Source organism: Erigeron canadensis, chromosome 7, assembly GCF_010389155.1.
Source record: "Erigeron canadensis isolate Cc75 chromosome 7, C_canadensis_v1, whole genome shotgun sequence".
Classification (NCBI taxonomy): domain Eukaryota; kingdom Viridiplantae; phylum Streptophyta; class Magnoliopsida; order Asterales; family Asteraceae; genus Erigeron; species Erigeron canadensis.
Window position 1 is genome coordinate 23,587,277 of NC_057767.1, and position 17,867 is coordinate 23,605,143.

The 17,867-nt window shown below is 34.4% G+C and overlaps 3 protein-coding genes across 3 annotated transcripts; all 3 read right to left on the bottom strand.

Moving 5' to 3' along the window:
* Window positions 1-2,789: 2,789 nt before the first annotated feature.
* On the bottom strand, window positions 2,790-4,408 carry LOC122608445 (probable LRR receptor-like serine/threonine-protein kinase At3g47570). The gene is made up of 2 exons (XM_043781555.1): window positions 3,314-4,408; window positions 2,790-3,226 (listed from the first exon to the last, which is right to left on the bottom strand). The coding sequence occupies exons 1-2, from the start codon at window positions 4,017-4,019 to the stop codon at window positions 2,850-2,852; spliced, it is 1,083 nt and encodes a 360-aa protein (XP_043637490.1). The 5' UTR covers window positions 4,020-4,408; the 3' UTR covers window positions 2,790-2,849.
* Window positions 4,409-5,067: 659 nt separating this feature from the next.
* LOC122609123 (LRR receptor-like serine/threonine-protein kinase EFR) lies at window positions 5,068-6,544 on the bottom strand. Its single transcript, XM_043782184.1, has 2 exons — window positions 6,515-6,544; window positions 5,068-6,408 (listed from the first exon to the last, which is right to left on the bottom strand). The coding sequence occupies exons 1-2, from the start codon at window positions 6,542-6,544 to the stop codon at window positions 5,068-5,070; spliced, it is 1,371 nt and encodes a 456-aa protein (XP_043638119.1).
* Window positions 6,545-7,676: 1,132 nt separating this feature from the next.
* Window positions 7,677-10,975, bottom strand: LOC122608018 (probable LRR receptor-like serine/threonine-protein kinase At3g47570). The gene is made up of 2 exons (XM_043781100.1): window positions 8,322-10,975; window positions 7,677-8,153 (listed from the first exon to the last, which is right to left on the bottom strand). The coding sequence occupies exons 1-2, from the start codon at window positions 10,966-10,968 to the stop codon at window positions 7,777-7,779; spliced, it is 3,024 nt and encodes a 1,007-aa protein (XP_043637035.1). The 5' UTR covers window positions 10,969-10,975; the 3' UTR covers window positions 7,677-7,776.
* Window positions 10,976-17,867: the final 6,892 nt, after the last annotated feature.

Consider the following 17,867-nt stretch of genomic DNA (forward strand, 5'->3'; position numbering starts at 1 on the left):
CTGCAAATTGTTGAAGCATTCGTCAAAGTGTCAAACGCATGACAAAAACCATTTGTCCGAAACTTGTCTAGAAACTAAGATGCACTATTTTTCTTATACGTGGATGCAATATCTTCTTTATAGGTGGATGCAAAAAACCATTGTCTAGAAACCAATAAATAGAATCAGACATGCTTATACGTGGATGCAATATCTTGTAAATATCATGAACGTGTAACTTCTTTACAATCTCAAAAACTGCCAGGAACGTGTGATAACTCTCCATGCGTTTTTCTTTTTTACTATTCTTAATTGTTTTTTTGCAAGTTACTAGATTGTCCTTTAAAATACGTGGAAAAATACATATTCACCCTTAATTTTATTAAATATTACAAGAATACCCTTAATCATCCTAGCCTTTAATTTATTCCATCCAATGGTCATAAATTGTTCTCACTGTTCTCATTTTGAACCTATTCTCACCGGGAAAGCTACCCATATCTATACATATATATATAATTATATAAATTGTAAATTCCTTAAATATCATATGTGGACCAACCAAACTAAACAAAGATCGCATTTTTCAAAATTCTCAATTCGTTTCCTACATGAAATCTGGTCGATAATGGATTCTACACCCATCTTTTACTCAAACTACTCTTTTTTTCCAAATCCAAAATCCCCATCTTTACCCTGCAATCTTTTCACGAGAAAATGGTTTTTTTGACCCGACCCAACAAAAACACATTTATTCTCTCGCAGCTATCATTGTCGTCGATGATTGGGTTTTATGTCCATCACTTATTTATTCTCCAAGTTTGACAGATCTGACAAAAAAGTTTTTGTGGGTTTTGAGATTCCCTTTTTTTTTTTTTTTTTTTTTTTTTGTGGCAAAACTGATGTTGGTGGGTTTTAAAAAAGAAGTGTAGTTATATATGCATATGTGATTGATATAGATACAGATTTTGTGTATCAATGATTGGTTTTAGAAAAATGTGATAGATATAGAAAAAGATATTGTTAATGAAGAAGTGGTGTATGTTTTGTATGTGATAGATACAGATATTATTGTTTTGATAGATATATATACAAAGATCAGAGATGATATAGATAGATGATATACAGATTTGTGTAATCTATGAGATGAAGTGTAAGTTTTATACAGATTGATGGATTGATGATGATTGTTGTAAATTAGAGTTAAGATGTGTTTGGTGGAGAAAGAGATAAATGATGATGATTGAAAAAAAAATAAAATCTGGAAATGGGTTTGCGTGTGGATGGAGAAAAAGAACATAGTGAAATGACAAATTTGCCCCTTACTTATCGGATTAAATAGACGGATAATAATAACTAGAACAATATCCGGTCGTTGACCGGGTTAGAACAATGAATTAACGAAAGTGCAAGTATCCCAATAAATTAACAAAAGTGAAAGTATGTTTAAAGTACTTGAAACATGTTCAAGTTCGTCTATAAAGATAGAGTGGATTAATAAAAGTGTAAATATCCAATGTTTATTAGAAAGACGTAACATGAAACGTCGCAGAACCAGATATAAGATTGGTAGAAAATAATGAATGAAAAGTATAAGCCATGTAGTATACAAAGATGAAGTTTAGTATAAATCGAGTATCGTAATAAGATAAGTTTAGTATAAGCCCTGTAGTATACAAAAGAGTTACCATATATATAATAGTCAAAGTTGACTTTTAGTTTATTAATTAATTAGTTACCATATCTGCAATCCTAATTTCAAAGGCTCAGATTATTTTGTTTATTAATTTCAATGGTCCAGATCAAAAGTTAAGTTTATTTTTTTCTCTCTGCTTTACCGGCAATATATATATATATAATATTAATAATAATATAATAATTTAATAATAATTGGGCAGAAATAATTGGGTGGATAGCGGGAATCGAACCCGCGTCTTCTCCTTGGCAAAGAGAAATTTTACCATTCGACTATATCCGCTTTTTGAAGTGAAAAAATTGACCAACTTCAGGGTTTTTTCTGTAATTAATTCACTTAAAGACAATAACTGAAAATCTTATTAACTTGAGGGACCAAAAATGTAGTTTTCTCTTATATAAAATATTGGTTATGTATCTTGTGGTTCCAATCCGAATTAATATTTGTTAATGACTTAATGTCGACGATACCATGTTTAAACTCGTTCACATGTATAATCTATATCTATAATCTATAATACATTATAAAGGATGAACACCTTTTTCAAATTCTCAATTAATTAATTGAAGTGTCTAATATACTCCTATCCTTTATTCACTAATTTAAACATCTCTACTTAATATACCTATAATAATACCCTTAAATCTCAACAACTCATTTTCTTCTCTCTCCTCAAACCTTAACTACTCAAAAACCGTACACCGATAAATTATAAAAATTGTATTGATGCTCTTTCATTAAAGATGTCATTCGATATACTTTCGACGAATTGAAAACCGTACGGCTAAATCATTTGGCTATCACACTTTATGACTTATCACCTCTTATGACCTATCAACCCACCATCTCACTGCTGCAACGCGCGTGCACATTCTCTCGTTAAGTCCAATGCACTTTAAGTTTCCTTAGAACATCAGTTGGCATTTCTAGACATTAAGGAAGTTAAAAATCTATTGAACGTGAGAACTAAGTACATCGAAGCACTAGTACAGAAAGAAAAGATTTCTCTAGAACGTACATGAAGACCAAAACATGACGATTATCACAAAATGACATAGTAATGCAGCATCTTATACTTGGTATTGGTCGAAAGTAGAGAGGCAGAACCAAAACATAGCAAAACAGAGATTTTTGTTCTATCTATTTGTAGCTAGATCGATGAAACTCTTGTACTTTACATTAAGTTGCGTCTACCACCATTAAAAGTTTTCTTGATAGACTCTAGTTGATTGAAGACATTGTTCATGTCTATCCGATCTCTAGGTGTTTCTATGGAGCAAGTAATGCCAATTTGATATATTGCAGTTAGGGACTCCTTGATTGATCTATATGCACGAGTGCGTTCATTTTCCTCTTGTCTGGTTTCCAGAAGGACCGGATCAGTTATCTCCAAAACATGATCAGGTATAGCCATTTTCACAAAATCACGAAGACTCAGACCATTGTTGAACATTTCATGAGTAGGGCATTTGCCCGTAAAGGTCTCTAGTAGTAGGACTCCAAAACTGTAGATATCGCCATATGTTGAGGCTTGACCTCCCATTCCATATTCTGTTATGAGATAGACATGAAAAAGTATATTTAGCAAGAGTGGATACTAGGTAATGACATCAGAGAAACTAAACAGAAAATGTATACCTGGTGGAGCATAACCTATTGTGCCTAGTACACCAAGTGAATTTGTATGAGTTGCAGAAATATCATGTGAGTTATACTGAAGAATTCTTGCTAAGCCGAAGTCACCCACATCAGCAATCAAGTCCGCATCCAATAGAATGTTAGTTGGTTTGAGATCACAATGAATCATTGGTGATCCACATTGGAAATGTATATAATCAATGGCTCTAGCCACATCTATCACTATATTCAACCTCTGAATAAAGTTTAAACATCTGGTTGCCTCCACGATCTCTAAACTAACTTTCGGATTGTGATGCAACCAATCTTCCAGACTTCCATTGACCATATATGAATAGATAAGAGCCTTGAAGTCATTCCCTTGAAAATCAGTTCCTGAACAGGAAGTTATGATTTTTACAAGATTCCTGTGCCTAATCTTTCTCAAAGCTTCACCTTCGGCAATAAAAGTCTTCTGAGCACCATGAACTGATGGGTTTAGTACCTTCACAGCGACAACTTGTGGTCCATGTTTTTGAGGCAGAACGGCCTTATAAACAGAACTGAACTTCCCAGAACCTATTAAGTTTTCGGAAGAAAACCCATTGGTTGCTTTCTGTAAGTTTCCATACGATACTTGTGGAAGACTTTTGATGTTGGAGTCACTCTCCTTAGATGCCTTCTTACCATACTTTCTTCTATAAACCAAATAACACGTTATTACCATGATTAGGAAAAATATCACACTTAAGACTGGAATGATGATTTTTAAGGAATGAGGAGTTTGGTTTATCCTTGTCGATCCTTCAAGGGTACAATGAGGCAACTTAAATTCTCGAACACCTCCACAGATATTTTCATTTCCTTTAATAGAAACAATGGTTGTGTTTTTAAAAGCTCCCCGTACTGGAAACTTTCCTTCAAAACAGTTGTAAGATAAATTTAGAGTTCCGAGAGATGCAAAATCTCCGAGATACTCAGGTATTTTCCCTGTTAAGTTGTTTGAGGAAAGATCTATACTACTTAGTCCTTTCAATGAGCTAAATGTAGCCGGTATTTCTCCTTGAATGGTGTTTCTTGATATAGATAATGTTGGAGTGTGATCATTTTATTATAAATCGCATGTCTGGGAATAGTTTAAGCCTACGGGGTCACACGAAATGACACGGTAACTCGATAATATTAATTAATCTATTAAAGTAATATATTGATTAGTTTGATCACGAAATGATTAATTAAACATAATTAAAGGGTTAATTATATTTAATTGATTAAAGATGAGGATTAAAATGTGAAATTGAAAAATGGATTTGGACCCTAAAATGCTATGGGGGGGCCGGCCATAATAAGGGCCTTGTAAGCCTTTGTCTAACTTATTTTCCAAGCAAGATTAACCCTAATTAAGTCCTATAAATAGAGGCTTAATTCTTGGTTTTTCACACACTTTTTCACATAAGCTTTCTCTCCTTTTCTTTGAAGTGGCCGAATTCCCTTTTCATTAAGGGTGTTTGACTTTGAAGTTAAGGTTTAAACAAAGGGTTTGTTTGGTTTGTGATCGGGTACTAGCATACGTTATTCGGGGTGTCTAGTGTGCGATCGTAGAGGGGTTTTGCTTTAAACCCTAAGTAATAATAATATAATTATTATTATTATTATCTTTATTGGAGCTTGCATAAGGTACACGACTCAATTCCAGTCTTTGTTAATTAATTTGATTGCATATATGTTTCGATTTCTTCCGTTGCGCTTACTCGTGATTATGTATGATTATGTGCTCATATTCTAACAGATAATACAACCAAACTCGTGCATGCTCCAAGACTTGGTGGAATTACCCCAGACATCTTGTTGTTTGAAATATTAAAAGAAACCAAATTCTTTAAGTTGCTGACTTCGGAAGGAAGTGAACCCACAAAATGGTTATCAGAAAGGTCAAGAGATATCGTCAAGCTAGATAAACTGAAAATCTCTTTCGGGATGTCACCATTGAGATTATTATGGTTAAGTAGCAACAACTGCAACTTCCTACAGTTTGATAGACTATACGGAACAGTTCCCTCAAGATGGTTATATTGTAAGTTCAATCGACTCAATAGTGTGAGATTTCCTATTGAGATAGGTATGGAACCTGATAATGAGTTATCACGGAGTGACAATTCAACCACATTTTCAAGATTCCCAATTGATTCTGGAACTCTTCCCATTAATTGGTTGTTGCTTAGCACCAGTCTATTAATGTTTACTAGCTGTCCAATTTCAGAGGGGATATTCCCAGAAATTAAACTTCCTGTTATTATGAGTTGAGTGAGTTGAGTAAAGTTGCACAGTGATTTCGGCAGGACTCCTCCAAGATTGTTGGCACCGAAGGCCAAGACAGTTAAGTTAGTACAGTTGGCCAAAGATGATACAAAATTTAAGTTATCAGGTTTTCCATTCCCGAGTTTATTATCACCAATGGCAAACCATGTCAATCTTGTTTGCTGATCATAGCTAGGTACTGTTCCAGTGAATAAGTTGTAACTAAGTGCTAGCTCTTGAAGATTCGAGGCATTAGATAACGAAACTGGAATAGGTCCAGTAAATTTATTTATAGAAAGGTATAAAAATGTTAGTTTAGGAAATTTTTGTGCAAAGTCTGCACGGAGATTCCCACCAATCAAATTTTGAGGCAAATTTATTACTGTCAATGACGAAAGATTGAAAAACGAAGATGGCAAAATGCCTGAAAGCATATTCGATGGGAACTCAAAAAACCACAAATTGGATAACTGGCCAAGAGTATCTGGAATGATTCCATGGATATTAGTTGACTTAGCGGATATTTTTACAAGGGATGTAAAGTTTCCTAAAAACTTGGGAATTTTTCTGGTTAGGTTATTCTGGTCGAGGATTATGTATACAAGCTTAGTGAGTGATTCAAACTCATTAGGAAAAATGTCTATGAAGTTATTCCTTCCAAGATCAAGTTCTACAAGATTCTGACACCGAGATAGATTTGAAGGAATCTCACCTGAGAGTGAATTATTTCGAAGTCCTGGCCGCCTTAATATTTTCCTAGCCGGCCAACTTCCTGTGGGAGGTTGCCCGTGAAGTGATTTTGGTGAAAGAGAAACACCCTAAGAAAGGACAGGTTACCAATTGCAGGTGATATTGATCCAGAAAGTCCCCAAGACCACAAATTGACGGCGACAACTCTCTTGTGCTTTTGACCGCACACAATACCTGTCCAGTTGCAGAAATGGGTCGAATCATTCCATGACCTCATGGTTTGATTTGGGTCCAACGTTACATGTTCTTTGAATGAGAGCAAGGCTAAGCGGTCTGTCTCTTCTCCATCGATAGCAGAAGAAACCGAGGGAAGAATACAAACAAACAATATACAAGAAAAGAAGATGTGTTTCTTATGTTGGGTAGTAATTATTTCGTTCATGATTCAATCTAATGTTATAACTGATGCATTTTATTGTTTCTATTGGTTTCCCATATAATGATATATACGATTTAATCTTCACAGCCACCGTCTTAAATGAAATTGATCAGTAAACTTCTATGGATTTAATAAGTAGGGTCGTTTGAAGTGATGGTGGCTTGGATAGATTAATTGATGCATGTCTGTCAGATGAATGAAATTTCAAGGTTATGGGTGAAAGATTCGAAATAATTCTTCCTGAATTATTGAAAGATGAATTCTGATGTTGAAACATTGATTGAACACTACAATAATTGAATATGCATAAGATATCTTGACTTGGAACTCTGAACGTACGTACTTAAAAGTTGTGACTAATAAGTTCACATAGAACTTTGAACTTAAAAGTTGTAACTTCTTGAAATTGATCCATACCTTGCAACTCTATCTAGAGACGGAGCTAGTAGGCGGGCTAGAGGGGGTGCCCAATTCCCTCCGACTAGCACAAATTCTTATTTAGATTTTCATTTTAGAAGTTATACTAACATTATATTTAAAAAACACTATACAGAGTGTAACAATTGATATATGGGAGTTGTTCATTTGAGGGTTTGTGTTGCGATGTTTAATCTTACGTTGCGATTTTCGAATTTGAGTTGCAACTTTGTTGGTCACTTTTGTGAACCCAAAAAATGTTGGCTAAAATCATATCTTGTTTATTTATTTGTTCACTCGTGTTATATTCTCTAAAACTAATTGGAAACCTGAGCAAGTCGAGTACTAGGGCTGATTTTTTGAGATTTTTTTTAGTGACCAAATTAGAAATTAAACTTTGCTTTGCTGTTGTCTTGTGGAAACCAAAGTCAACAAGGAGGTGGAAAATATGAATTGTTTTTAGTTGAAATAAACTTGATAATTATAAGATTTTTGCATATTTAGTCAAAGAGTATGGTTCATTTTGTTTGACAAAACAAAGCAAAACAAAACTCACTTTTTTTTTTTTTAGAACTAGTTGAAACTCTCAGAAATCACAATACATGAGACATAATTAGCTACAATTTGAATCACTTGTACTTTATATTAAGTTGCGTCTACCACCAACGAAAGTTTTCTTGACAGACTCTAGTTGATTGAAGACATTGTTCATGTCTATCCGATCTCTGGGTGTTTCCATGGAGCAAGTAATGCCAATTTGATATATTGTAGTCAGGGACTCCTTGATTGATCTATATGCACGAGTGCGTTCATTTTCCTCTTGTCTTGTTTCCAGAAGGACGGGATCAGTTATCTCCAAAACATGATCAGGTATAGCCATCTTCACAAAATCACGAAGACTCAGACCATTGTTGAACATTTCATGAGTAGGGCGTTTGCGTGTAAAGGTCTCTAGTAGTAGGATTCCAAAACTGTAGATATCGCCATATGTTGAGGCTTGACCTCCCATTCCATATTCTGTATGATACAGACATTAAAAAGCAATTTTAGCAAGAGCAGACTATATTGTCTTCTGTATAAAATTTTATAAGAATCCGTTAACATAGCTGATCTCGTACTCTTCTAACTTCAAAAGCGTTATTGACATTAGAGAAAAATAAGAGAATTTATAAGGAAGAAGATTACCTGGCGCAACATAGCCTACTGTGCCTAGTACACCAAGGGAACTTGTGTTGCTTGCAGAAAAATCATCTGAGGCATATTGAAGAAATCTTGCTAATCCGAAGTCACCAAGATGAGCAACCAAGTCGGCATTCAATAGAATGTTACATGGCTTGATATCACAATGAATCATTGGTGATCCACATTGGAAATGTATATAATCAAGGGCTCTAGCCACATCTATCACTATGTTCAACCTCTGAAAAAAGTTTAAACATCTGGTTGTCTCCTCGATCTCTGGACCAACTACCGGATTTTGATGCAACCAGTCTTCCAGACTTCCATTGACCATGTAATCATAGATAAGAGCCTTGAAGTCATTCCCTTGCAAATCAGTTCCTGAACAGGAAGTTATGATTCTTACAAGATTCTTGTGCCTAATTTTTCTCAAAGCTTCACCTTCAGCAGTAAAAGCCTTGTGCGCACCATAAACTGCAAGTTTTAGTACCTTCACTGCAACAACTTGTGGTCCATCTTTTTGAGACAGAACGGCCTTATAAACAGAACTGAACTTCCCAGAACCTATTAAGTTTTCGGATGAAAACCCATTGGTTGCTTTCTGTAAGTTTCTATAGGACACTTGTGGAAGACTTTTGATGTCGGAGTCGGTCTCTAGAGATGCCTTCTTACTATTCTTTCTTTTATAAACCAAATAAAACGTTATCGCCATGATTAGTAAAAATAACACACTTACGACTGGAATGATGTTTTTTAAAGGATGAGGAAAGGTACACTCAGGCAACTGAAATTCTTGAAAACCACCACAAAGATTTACATTTCCATTTATAGAAACAATGGTTGTGTTTTTAAAAGCTCCCAGTACTGGCAACGTTCCCTTAAAACTGTTGAAAGATAGATTTAAAGTTCTGAGAGATTTAAAATCTCCAAGGTACTCGGGTATTTTACCTGTTAGGTTGTTGCAGGAAAGATCTATCCTACTTAGTCCTCTCAATGAGCTAAATGTAACCGGTATTTCTCCTTGAATGGTGTTTCCTGATATAGATAATGCAACCAAACTTGTGCATCCTCCAAGACTAGGTGGAATTACCCCAGACATCATGTTGTTTGAAATATTAAAGTAAACCAAATTCTTTAAGTTGTCGACTTCAGAAGGAAGTGAACCCACAAAATGGTTATTAGAAAGGTCAAGAGATATCAAGCTAGATAGACTGAAAATCTCTTTAGGTATTTCACCACTAAGATTATTATGGTTAAGTAGCAACAACTGCAACTGTCTACAGTTTGATATAGTATATGGAACATTTCCCTGAAAATTGTTATATCCCAAACCTAATTGACTTAATAGCGTGAGATTTCCCAACGAAAAAGGTATGGAACCTGATAACGAGTTATCATGTAGTGACAATTGACCCAAATTTCTGAGATTCCCAATTGATTCGGGAACTCTTCCCATGAATAGGTTGTTGCTTAGCACCAGTCTATTAATGTTAACTAGTTGTCCAATTTCAGAAGGGATATTCCCAGAAATTAAACTTCCAGTAACTATGAGTTGAGTGAGTTGAGTAAAGTTAAATAATGATTTCGGCAAGACTCCTCCAAGATTGTTGGCACCGAAACCCAAAAAAGTCAAGTTGGTACAGTTTCCCAAAGATGATACAAAATTTAAGTTATCAGCTTTTCCATTCCCAAGTTTATTGCTACCAATGGCAAACCATGTCAATCTTGTTTGCCTATCGAAACTAGGCACTGTTCCGGTGAATAAGTTGTCACCAAGTGCTAGCTCTTCAAGATTCGAGGCATTAGATAAAGAAACTGGAATGGGTCCAGTAAATTTATTTATTGAAAGGTATAAAAATCTGAGTCTAGGAAATCTTTGTGCAAAGTCCGTGGGGAGATTCCCATCAATCAAATTTTGAGGCAAATTTATCATGGTCAGTGACGAAAGATTGAAAAATGAAGATGGTAAAACGCCGGAAAGCATATTCAGTGGGAATCCAAAAAACGTCAAATTGGATAACTGGCCGAGAGTATCTGGAATACTTCCATAATAATTACATGCCTTTGCAGATATTTGTTTAAGGGATGTAAAGTTTCCAATAAACTTTGGGATTTGTCCTGCTAAGTTATTCTTGTCAAGGATTATGGATTTGAGCTTAGTGAGTGATTCAAATTCTTTCGGAAAAATCCCTGTGAAATTATTCCCACCTATATCAAGTTCTACAAGATTTAGACACCGAGACAGATTCAAAGGAATTTTACCTGTCAGAGAATTTTGATTAAGTCCTAGCCTCCTTAATTTTGATAGCCGGCCAACCTCCTGTGGGAGGTTGCCCGTAAAGTGGTTGTTGTGAAATAGAAACACCCGAAGAAATGACAGGTTACCAATTGCAGGTGATATTGATCCAGAAAGACCCCAAGACCACAAATTGAGGACGACAACTCTTTTGTGCTTTTGACCGCACACAATACCTGTCCAGTTGCAGAAATGAGTCGAATCATTCCATGATCTCATGGTTTGATTTGGGTCCAATGTTATGTGTTCCTTGAATGAGAGCAAGGCTAAGCGGTCTGTCTCTTCTCTATCAATTACAGAACAAGAAACAGAACAAAGAACACAAACAAACACGATACAAGGAAAGAAGATATGCATAGTTCAATCAAATGTGAAAACCAATATTTTTTAAACTTGTTTAAAAATGCAATGTTGTTTTTCCATTAATGTATTGTTTCAATTGGGTTCCCAAAATGATATATATAACTTCATCTTCTCAGCAACCCGCTTAAATGAAATGGATCAATAAATGTCTAAGGATTTAATAGGTAGGGTCCTTGATTTGTGATTTATAATCAATTGGTGGTGGCTTTGGACACATTATTAATTGATACATGTCTAGCATGTATATGTTTATATTTAGCCATTATTAAGTTCAGATGAATGAAACTTCAAGGTGGTGAGTTTAGATTTACAGTGTGCATCATCATAAATTAAGCTTTTTACACAGACAATTATTAACACGAGATAAAAACGAGATAATATTTTGACTTTTAATACTAAAAAATTTTCAATAGTGATAGCTCGATTCGAAATAATACATCCTGAATTATTGAAAGATGAATTTTGATATGGATTCATTAATTGGAAACAACAATAATTGAACAGGCATATCATATCTTGAGCATTAACTTCAAGTTGATAACCTCACTTCAACTTTGAACTTTAATGTGTTATTCAACTTTGATATGGATTTTAATATTGATTCAACTTTGATATGGATTCTTATGTTAGGAATTAATATGATTCCTATTGTAAATATAATGAAAACATGATAATAATAATGTGTACTTGACGATCCAGAGGACCTCGTAAGAGCAATAATGTTTGCCATTGATGTCGGGTTCCCAAAACAAGATGATTGTTTAATGATGGGATTAAGAATATGGGAGAAAAATATACACACACAAGAAAGGTGGAAGATTAAGGTTAAAAGTGTTGTACATGGCTCTCTATTTATAGGGAGAACATTTACAACTTTAGCCCTTGATGTTTAATATGTGCAATATAAGTCCCCGTAGTTCCAATCATCTAATGGGAAACCCTATAATATGTCTTTAAGAGTAGATACGCCCATCGTATAGTTACTAGACATAGGGATTTTAGTTATCGTCAATTATCATATCACGAATGATAAACGATCAGTGACGGTCACATTTAACGTGTTCACATTTCAATCCAATGGCCCAACGAATCTCTTATCAAATTTCTTAATATATTTCGCCAATCATCCTAAATTCTTGTGGATATATGGTTTGTCACATCCTAAACTAGCATACCTGACCCAATTTGAGGCCCAGCTAATTACCTAGTCAATAATAAAACTATCACTTATTCACTTAATGGTCAGCCAATTTTTATTTTTATATTAATTGCATAGTGTATTAAGTGAATGAATGCATAAAAAAATATTTGGGTTAAGTAATAAGTAATTAATTGATAGTTAGAGTTTTTTTTAATAAAGCATTTGAACAAATTAAATCACAAATATACCCATATATCTTATTAATATATTTCACCTAAGGGGAAAGATAATCCGAGACCACCCCTTCTAAAAAAGAAGCAAGGGAAAAATCTCAGCCGATCATTTCTTTCTATTCTTTAGGTCACATACATATGTGTATGTGACATGGTGACATTTTTATAAATATTAACCTTTTTTTTTATTAATTACACATGTGTAAGTGTATTGTCAAAAATTTACAATTTACAAACGTATAAGACAATATTATTCAAAATCAAATGCGGTCTATTTATGTTTAAGTAAAATAAAAACTTCTACTTATAAATGGACAAATAATGGACAAATAGACAAAAATCTCATTTAAAAAAATTGTCACATGAGATTAACCATATTTCCTCTTAGTAATAGAGAAGAAAAACCTTTTTTATGGAAAAAATTGATTGAAGAATTGTAGATCTCAAAAGAAGTAAAGAACATGGATCAATCAATGAATTTATATAGCTAACCAGACCTTATTATAATCGTAATCTTCATATATGATGGTAAACTGGTAATCTTTTTTAAAGAAACAAAATATTATCACTTATAATAAATTAACGGAGAAAAATAATAATAAACATATTATCTGTAACCATCTATTCATCGACATTCTATATATACCCTTATATATATATATAAAGTTATTTTGAGAACCTTGTTTTTTTACGAGAACCTTTAAGAACTTTTCAAATCAAGCCGAACCAATGATTATTCTTTACATGAAAATTGTTTTTTTTTTGTATTTTTAGAATAACTTATGTATAATTTTGAAGTTTATAATTGTCTGGAGGCATGGATTATCATCCATTATACAATTATGTGGAGATTTGGATTCTTGATCACATGTGCACGAATATTGCTATGATCACATGTATGCAAGATGATCACATGTAATCATAGCAATATTCGTGCATATGTGATCATGAATCCAAATTTCCACATAATTGTATAACGGATGATAATACATGACTCCAAACAATTATAAACTTCAAAACTACACATAAGTTATTCAGAAAACAATCAAAAAACAATTTTCATGTAAAAATAATCATCGGTTGGGCTTGATTTGAAAAGTTCTCAAAAGGTTCTCGCAAAAAAAATTCTCAAAATAGCTTTTCATATATATACATGTATATATATATATACACATATACACACAAATAAAATAAAATAAAATTACACTTACATTGACATTGGAAAAAAAAAATCAAATTCTGCGATTGGGTTATTTTATTGGATCAATGGCGTCGTCCCATGGCAGGGTGGAGCTTCCGGATGAAATAATAGAGACGGAGATATTACCAAGACTTGAAGCTAAGCGTGTAGTTCGTTTGAAGCGTGTTTGCAAACGATGACTATCCTTAATATCAAGCAAACAGTTTGCAAAGATGCACCTCCATCACATTCACCCATCTGTAGATCAACATAAACATAAGCTTCTTAAGTGTGACTGGAGTTCCTACACTTATTGTATATTCTTGTGTGTGGCCCTTGATTACAGTTTAACGAAGCGACGTTCTATGCCATTCACAGCTGATTCTCGGAATGTTAAAATTTTAGCAACTTTGAATGGATTGGTATGTGTAGTCATTGAAAGAACGAACCAGTTAGTGTTTTGGAATCCATTGACAGGGGTTTACAAGAACTTGTTCATGACCAATTTACCTCGGTTTTTTATCCCTAGATGGGATGTTATTGGTTTCTTTTTTCATTCATCTAATGATGATTACAAGCTTATTCAAGTTGTTTCGAATGGTAGATTGGGGGCTTATATCTACTCGTGCACGCACGTCTGATTCGTGGAGAAAGATTCAATGTTTAGAAAACCTACACCGCCGCATCTCTAACTGTCGTTGGTCTTAGGCTACCTACGTAGGTGAAACTCTTTATTTTGTGGTGAGAGATGCCAGTATTATTGGAGGTCAAAGTTGAATAGTCAATTTTGATGTAAAATCAGAAAAGTTTAGAGAGATTAAATTCCCACGCACCAATTCCAAGTGGTAGGTGTTTTTGTGAGAGTTTAGTTGTTGTCAACGGCAGCATTCACTTGTGTGTTTCTTATGCTGATGGGATTACTACTCAAGAGCTGGATTCTTTTCCCAACAGGCGGAGTGGTCTCACTTCCTTGGCATATTCGGAGGGTGACCTCTGGAGGATGGAAGGTGATGATACGTGGGTGAAAGTAGCAACCTTCTCCCGTGCACAACATAGTCTGATCAACTATAAATATCTTTGTGTAACGAGGGATGGGAATTGGCTTATGATTGCCGAGTATGGCAATCGTTTACACAAACTAGATTTGGAGGACTTGGCAACAAATTTCTGCATTAACTTCCATGGGAATTGGGCGGGTTTAGTTCCACGAACCATATTTGTTGAGACTCTCGTGTCACCATATCCCTAGTTTAAATGAAAATCCACTACTACAAATTTTGAGTAATAGAGACCGGTTTTAAGAATAGAGACCGGTCTAAAACAGTGGTCTATAAAAATTCACAACCGGTCTCTATAGGTATATAGGAATAGAAACCAGTTGTAAAAAGAATAGAGACCGAATATGTATAAAACAAGTGGTTTCTAAACTTTAAAAAGAATAGAGACCGAATATGTATAAAACAAGTGGTTTCTAAACTTTAAAAAGAATAGAGACCGGTTGTGTTCTATCCCGCCGGTCTCTATTCCTCAAATAAACGGCATGCACCTAACATGTAGCCACACCCGTAACTGTTTTTTTTCCAAAAAGAATAGAGACCAGTTTTTTTTAATCAACCGGTCTCTATTGGTCTATTGACTACTTCCTCCTTAATCTTAGCAACAAATTGTACGTGCACCTGATTTCTTTTCTTCCTTATAACTCTTTCATTCTCTTCTTCCTCAAAATTCTGTTTTATCAGCTCAAATTTTCTTTCAAAAATTTAATACAACTACATTCAATACCTAACTATATTCATTATTATTGTTTTGATTGCTTGGTATTTGTAAATCGATTACATGACACCAGTTTTGATGATGTGACTCCATATATACGAATGCCATGCGTGTGTGTATCGAGAGGAAGTGGAAACATAGCAGATATATACATTGTGCCAAGAAAAGGCCTGTAAAATTATATAGAAATATATGTATAATAGACACACATCATTGCAGCAATATTGAACGAACTAGTCATCGATTAATATCAAGAGTTTTGTATACAAAATAAGCAAAAAAAGAGATTAACGGTTACATCGAAAAAGAGGCTTTCTTAAACAGTAAACAACGGCTGCAAGAGTGGTAGTCTGAACAGTGGTCGGGTTTGGTTTATATAGCCAAACCCTATAGGAAGTTACATATTTGGTCCCTCTAGATATTACATGTACAAACACAGCTTAAATAGAAACATGATATAAATAAACAACTTTAGTCCTTGGTAACTTCAAATACTTGCACACCAAGTCCATTGAAGATCTTCCTTCTTCATTCCTCAAACCAAGCAGCTTCCTTCCATAATTCTTCATGCTTTAATCCTTTAGCAATCTTAACTAATAAAAAACTAGCAGCCTACACAAACCTTTCCAAGTAAGATACACAATTGATTTGATATTTTAACACCCCCCACAAATTAATTGTGGAAGGGATTAAACATTCCTAATTGATTACAGAACTTGTTGTGTTGACTAGAGGTAAGACCTTTAGTAAACATATCTGCAATATTATCATCAGAACAAATCTTAACAGTTTCAACAACCCCCATATTGATTTTTTCTCTTACAAAATAAAGATCAATTTCAAAGTGCTTAGTTTTTTTCATGAAAAAAGGATTAGCACTAATTTGGATGGCAGCTTTACTATCATAGTAAATGGGAACAGGTTCCTGCTGCCTAATGCCAAATTCGTTTAAGATTTTTAGAATCCAAATAACTTTACAAGTAATAGCAGCAAGTGCTCTAAACTCTGCTTCTGCAGAAGATCTGGAAATGGTGGGTTGTTTTTTGCTTTTCCAAGAAATGAGTGAGCCACCTAAGAAAAGAGAGTATCCAGTGATACTTTTCCTGGCAGACACCCTCTTGGCCCAATCAGAATCAACATAAGCTTTTAAGGAGAGATTAGAATTACCTTTCAGCAGAATTGCCTTACCTGGACAGCCTTTTAAATACCTAAGAATCCGTAAAGCAAGTTTAAGATGAGATTGATATGGTTTATGCATGTACCGACTCAAGACATGAACATAAAAGGCAATGTCAGGCCTGGTTAAGGTTAGATAAATGAGCTTACCAACCAACTTTTGATACTCAGTCACATTGTCAAGAGGGGTATCATTAGTGTCATCACTACAAGGTCCAAGATTGGACTCAATTGGAGTTTGGGATGGTTTACATCCAAGTAACCCAAACTTAGAAATAACATCAAGACAATACTTTCTTTGGCTTAGACATATACCTTCCTTGGTATCAATATCCTCAATTCCTAAAAAAATTTGAGTTTACCAAGATCCTTAATGGAGAATCTTTTACTTAGAAAATCCTTGCATTTATTAATTTCAGTGATGCAATTACGAGTAACAATTATATCATCAACATAAACAAACAAAGCAACAAACACATTATTTTCAAACTTGATATAAAGTGAATAATCACTTTTGCTTTGATTGAAACCATTTTCAATCAAGGCAGATGTCAACTTTTCATTCCATTTTTTAGGAGTTTGCTTAAGCCTAGAGAGAGACTTTACTAATTTACACACTCTAGAATCATTAGCAGAAAAATAACCAGGAGGAGGATTCATATAGACATCCTCATCAATCTCACCATATAATAAGGCATTATTAACATCAAGTTGAAAGATAGGCCAAGAATTATGACAAGCAATAGTAATAAAACATCTAATGGTAACCATTTTGACAACATGAGAGAAGGTTTCTTCAAAATCAATACCAGCTTGTTGACTGCAGCCCTTTGCCTCTATCAATGTCCCCATTAGATTTATATTTTATTTTATAGACCCATTTGCAGCCAATGGGTCTTCTATTAGGGGGAAGATTAGTAAGAGTCTAAGTCCCATTTTTATGTAATGCTTCTATTTCAGCATTCATTGCATCAACCCAAAGTGGGTTTTTGCAGGCTTCTTCAAAGCAAGTGGGTTCAATATGTTTGTTAAGATTTGACACAAGACACAAATTCTCAGAATTCAAGTTTGAATAATTCACAAAATTGGAAATGCTATGCTTAGTCTTGGTCCCTAAAACAAAATCATTCAAGTTCTTTGGCAGTTTAATAGTTCTTGTGGATCTCCTTAGATTAAGACTGTTTTGAGGAGCACTTGTTAATATGATTTCCCTCAGAATTATTAGTGTTTTCATCAATGAATGTTGCACCCATCTCCTCATTAGTAGTCCTTGGAGGACTACCAGAATGAGAAGAAGTCCCATCTTCATCAGTAGAACCAAAAGAGGGACTGCCATGGTGAGAGGGATTAGTGTCATCACTCCTATGATTCAGGTCTCTCCATTCATCAT

Excerpts from the sequence above, each read along its gene's own strand:
- LOC122609123 (XM_043782184.1), bottom strand. The coding sequence starts at position 6,544 with ATGATTCGACCCATTTCTGCAACTGGACAG. Across the intron at positions 6,409-6,514 it reads CCATTTCTGCAACTGGACAG|GGTGTTTCTCTTTCACCAAA; the intron begins GTATTGTGTGCG and ends GTCCTTTCTTAG.
- LOC122608445 (XM_043781555.1), bottom strand. The coding sequence starts at position 4,019 with ATGGTAATAACGTGTTATTTGGTTTATAGAAGAAAGTATGGTAAGAAG. Across the intron at positions 3,227-3,313 it reads AATAGGTTATGCTCCACCAG|AATATGGAATGGGAGGTCAA; the intron begins GTATACATTTTC and ends ATCTCATAACAG.
- LOC122608018 (XM_043781100.1), bottom strand. The coding sequence starts at position 10,968 with ATGCATATCTTCTTTCCTTGTATCGTGTTTGTTTGTGTTCTTTGTTCT. Across the intron at positions 8,154-8,321 it reads AGTAGGCTATGTTGCGCCAG|AATATGGAATGGGAGGTCAA; the intron begins GTAATCTTCTTC and ends TGTATCATACAG.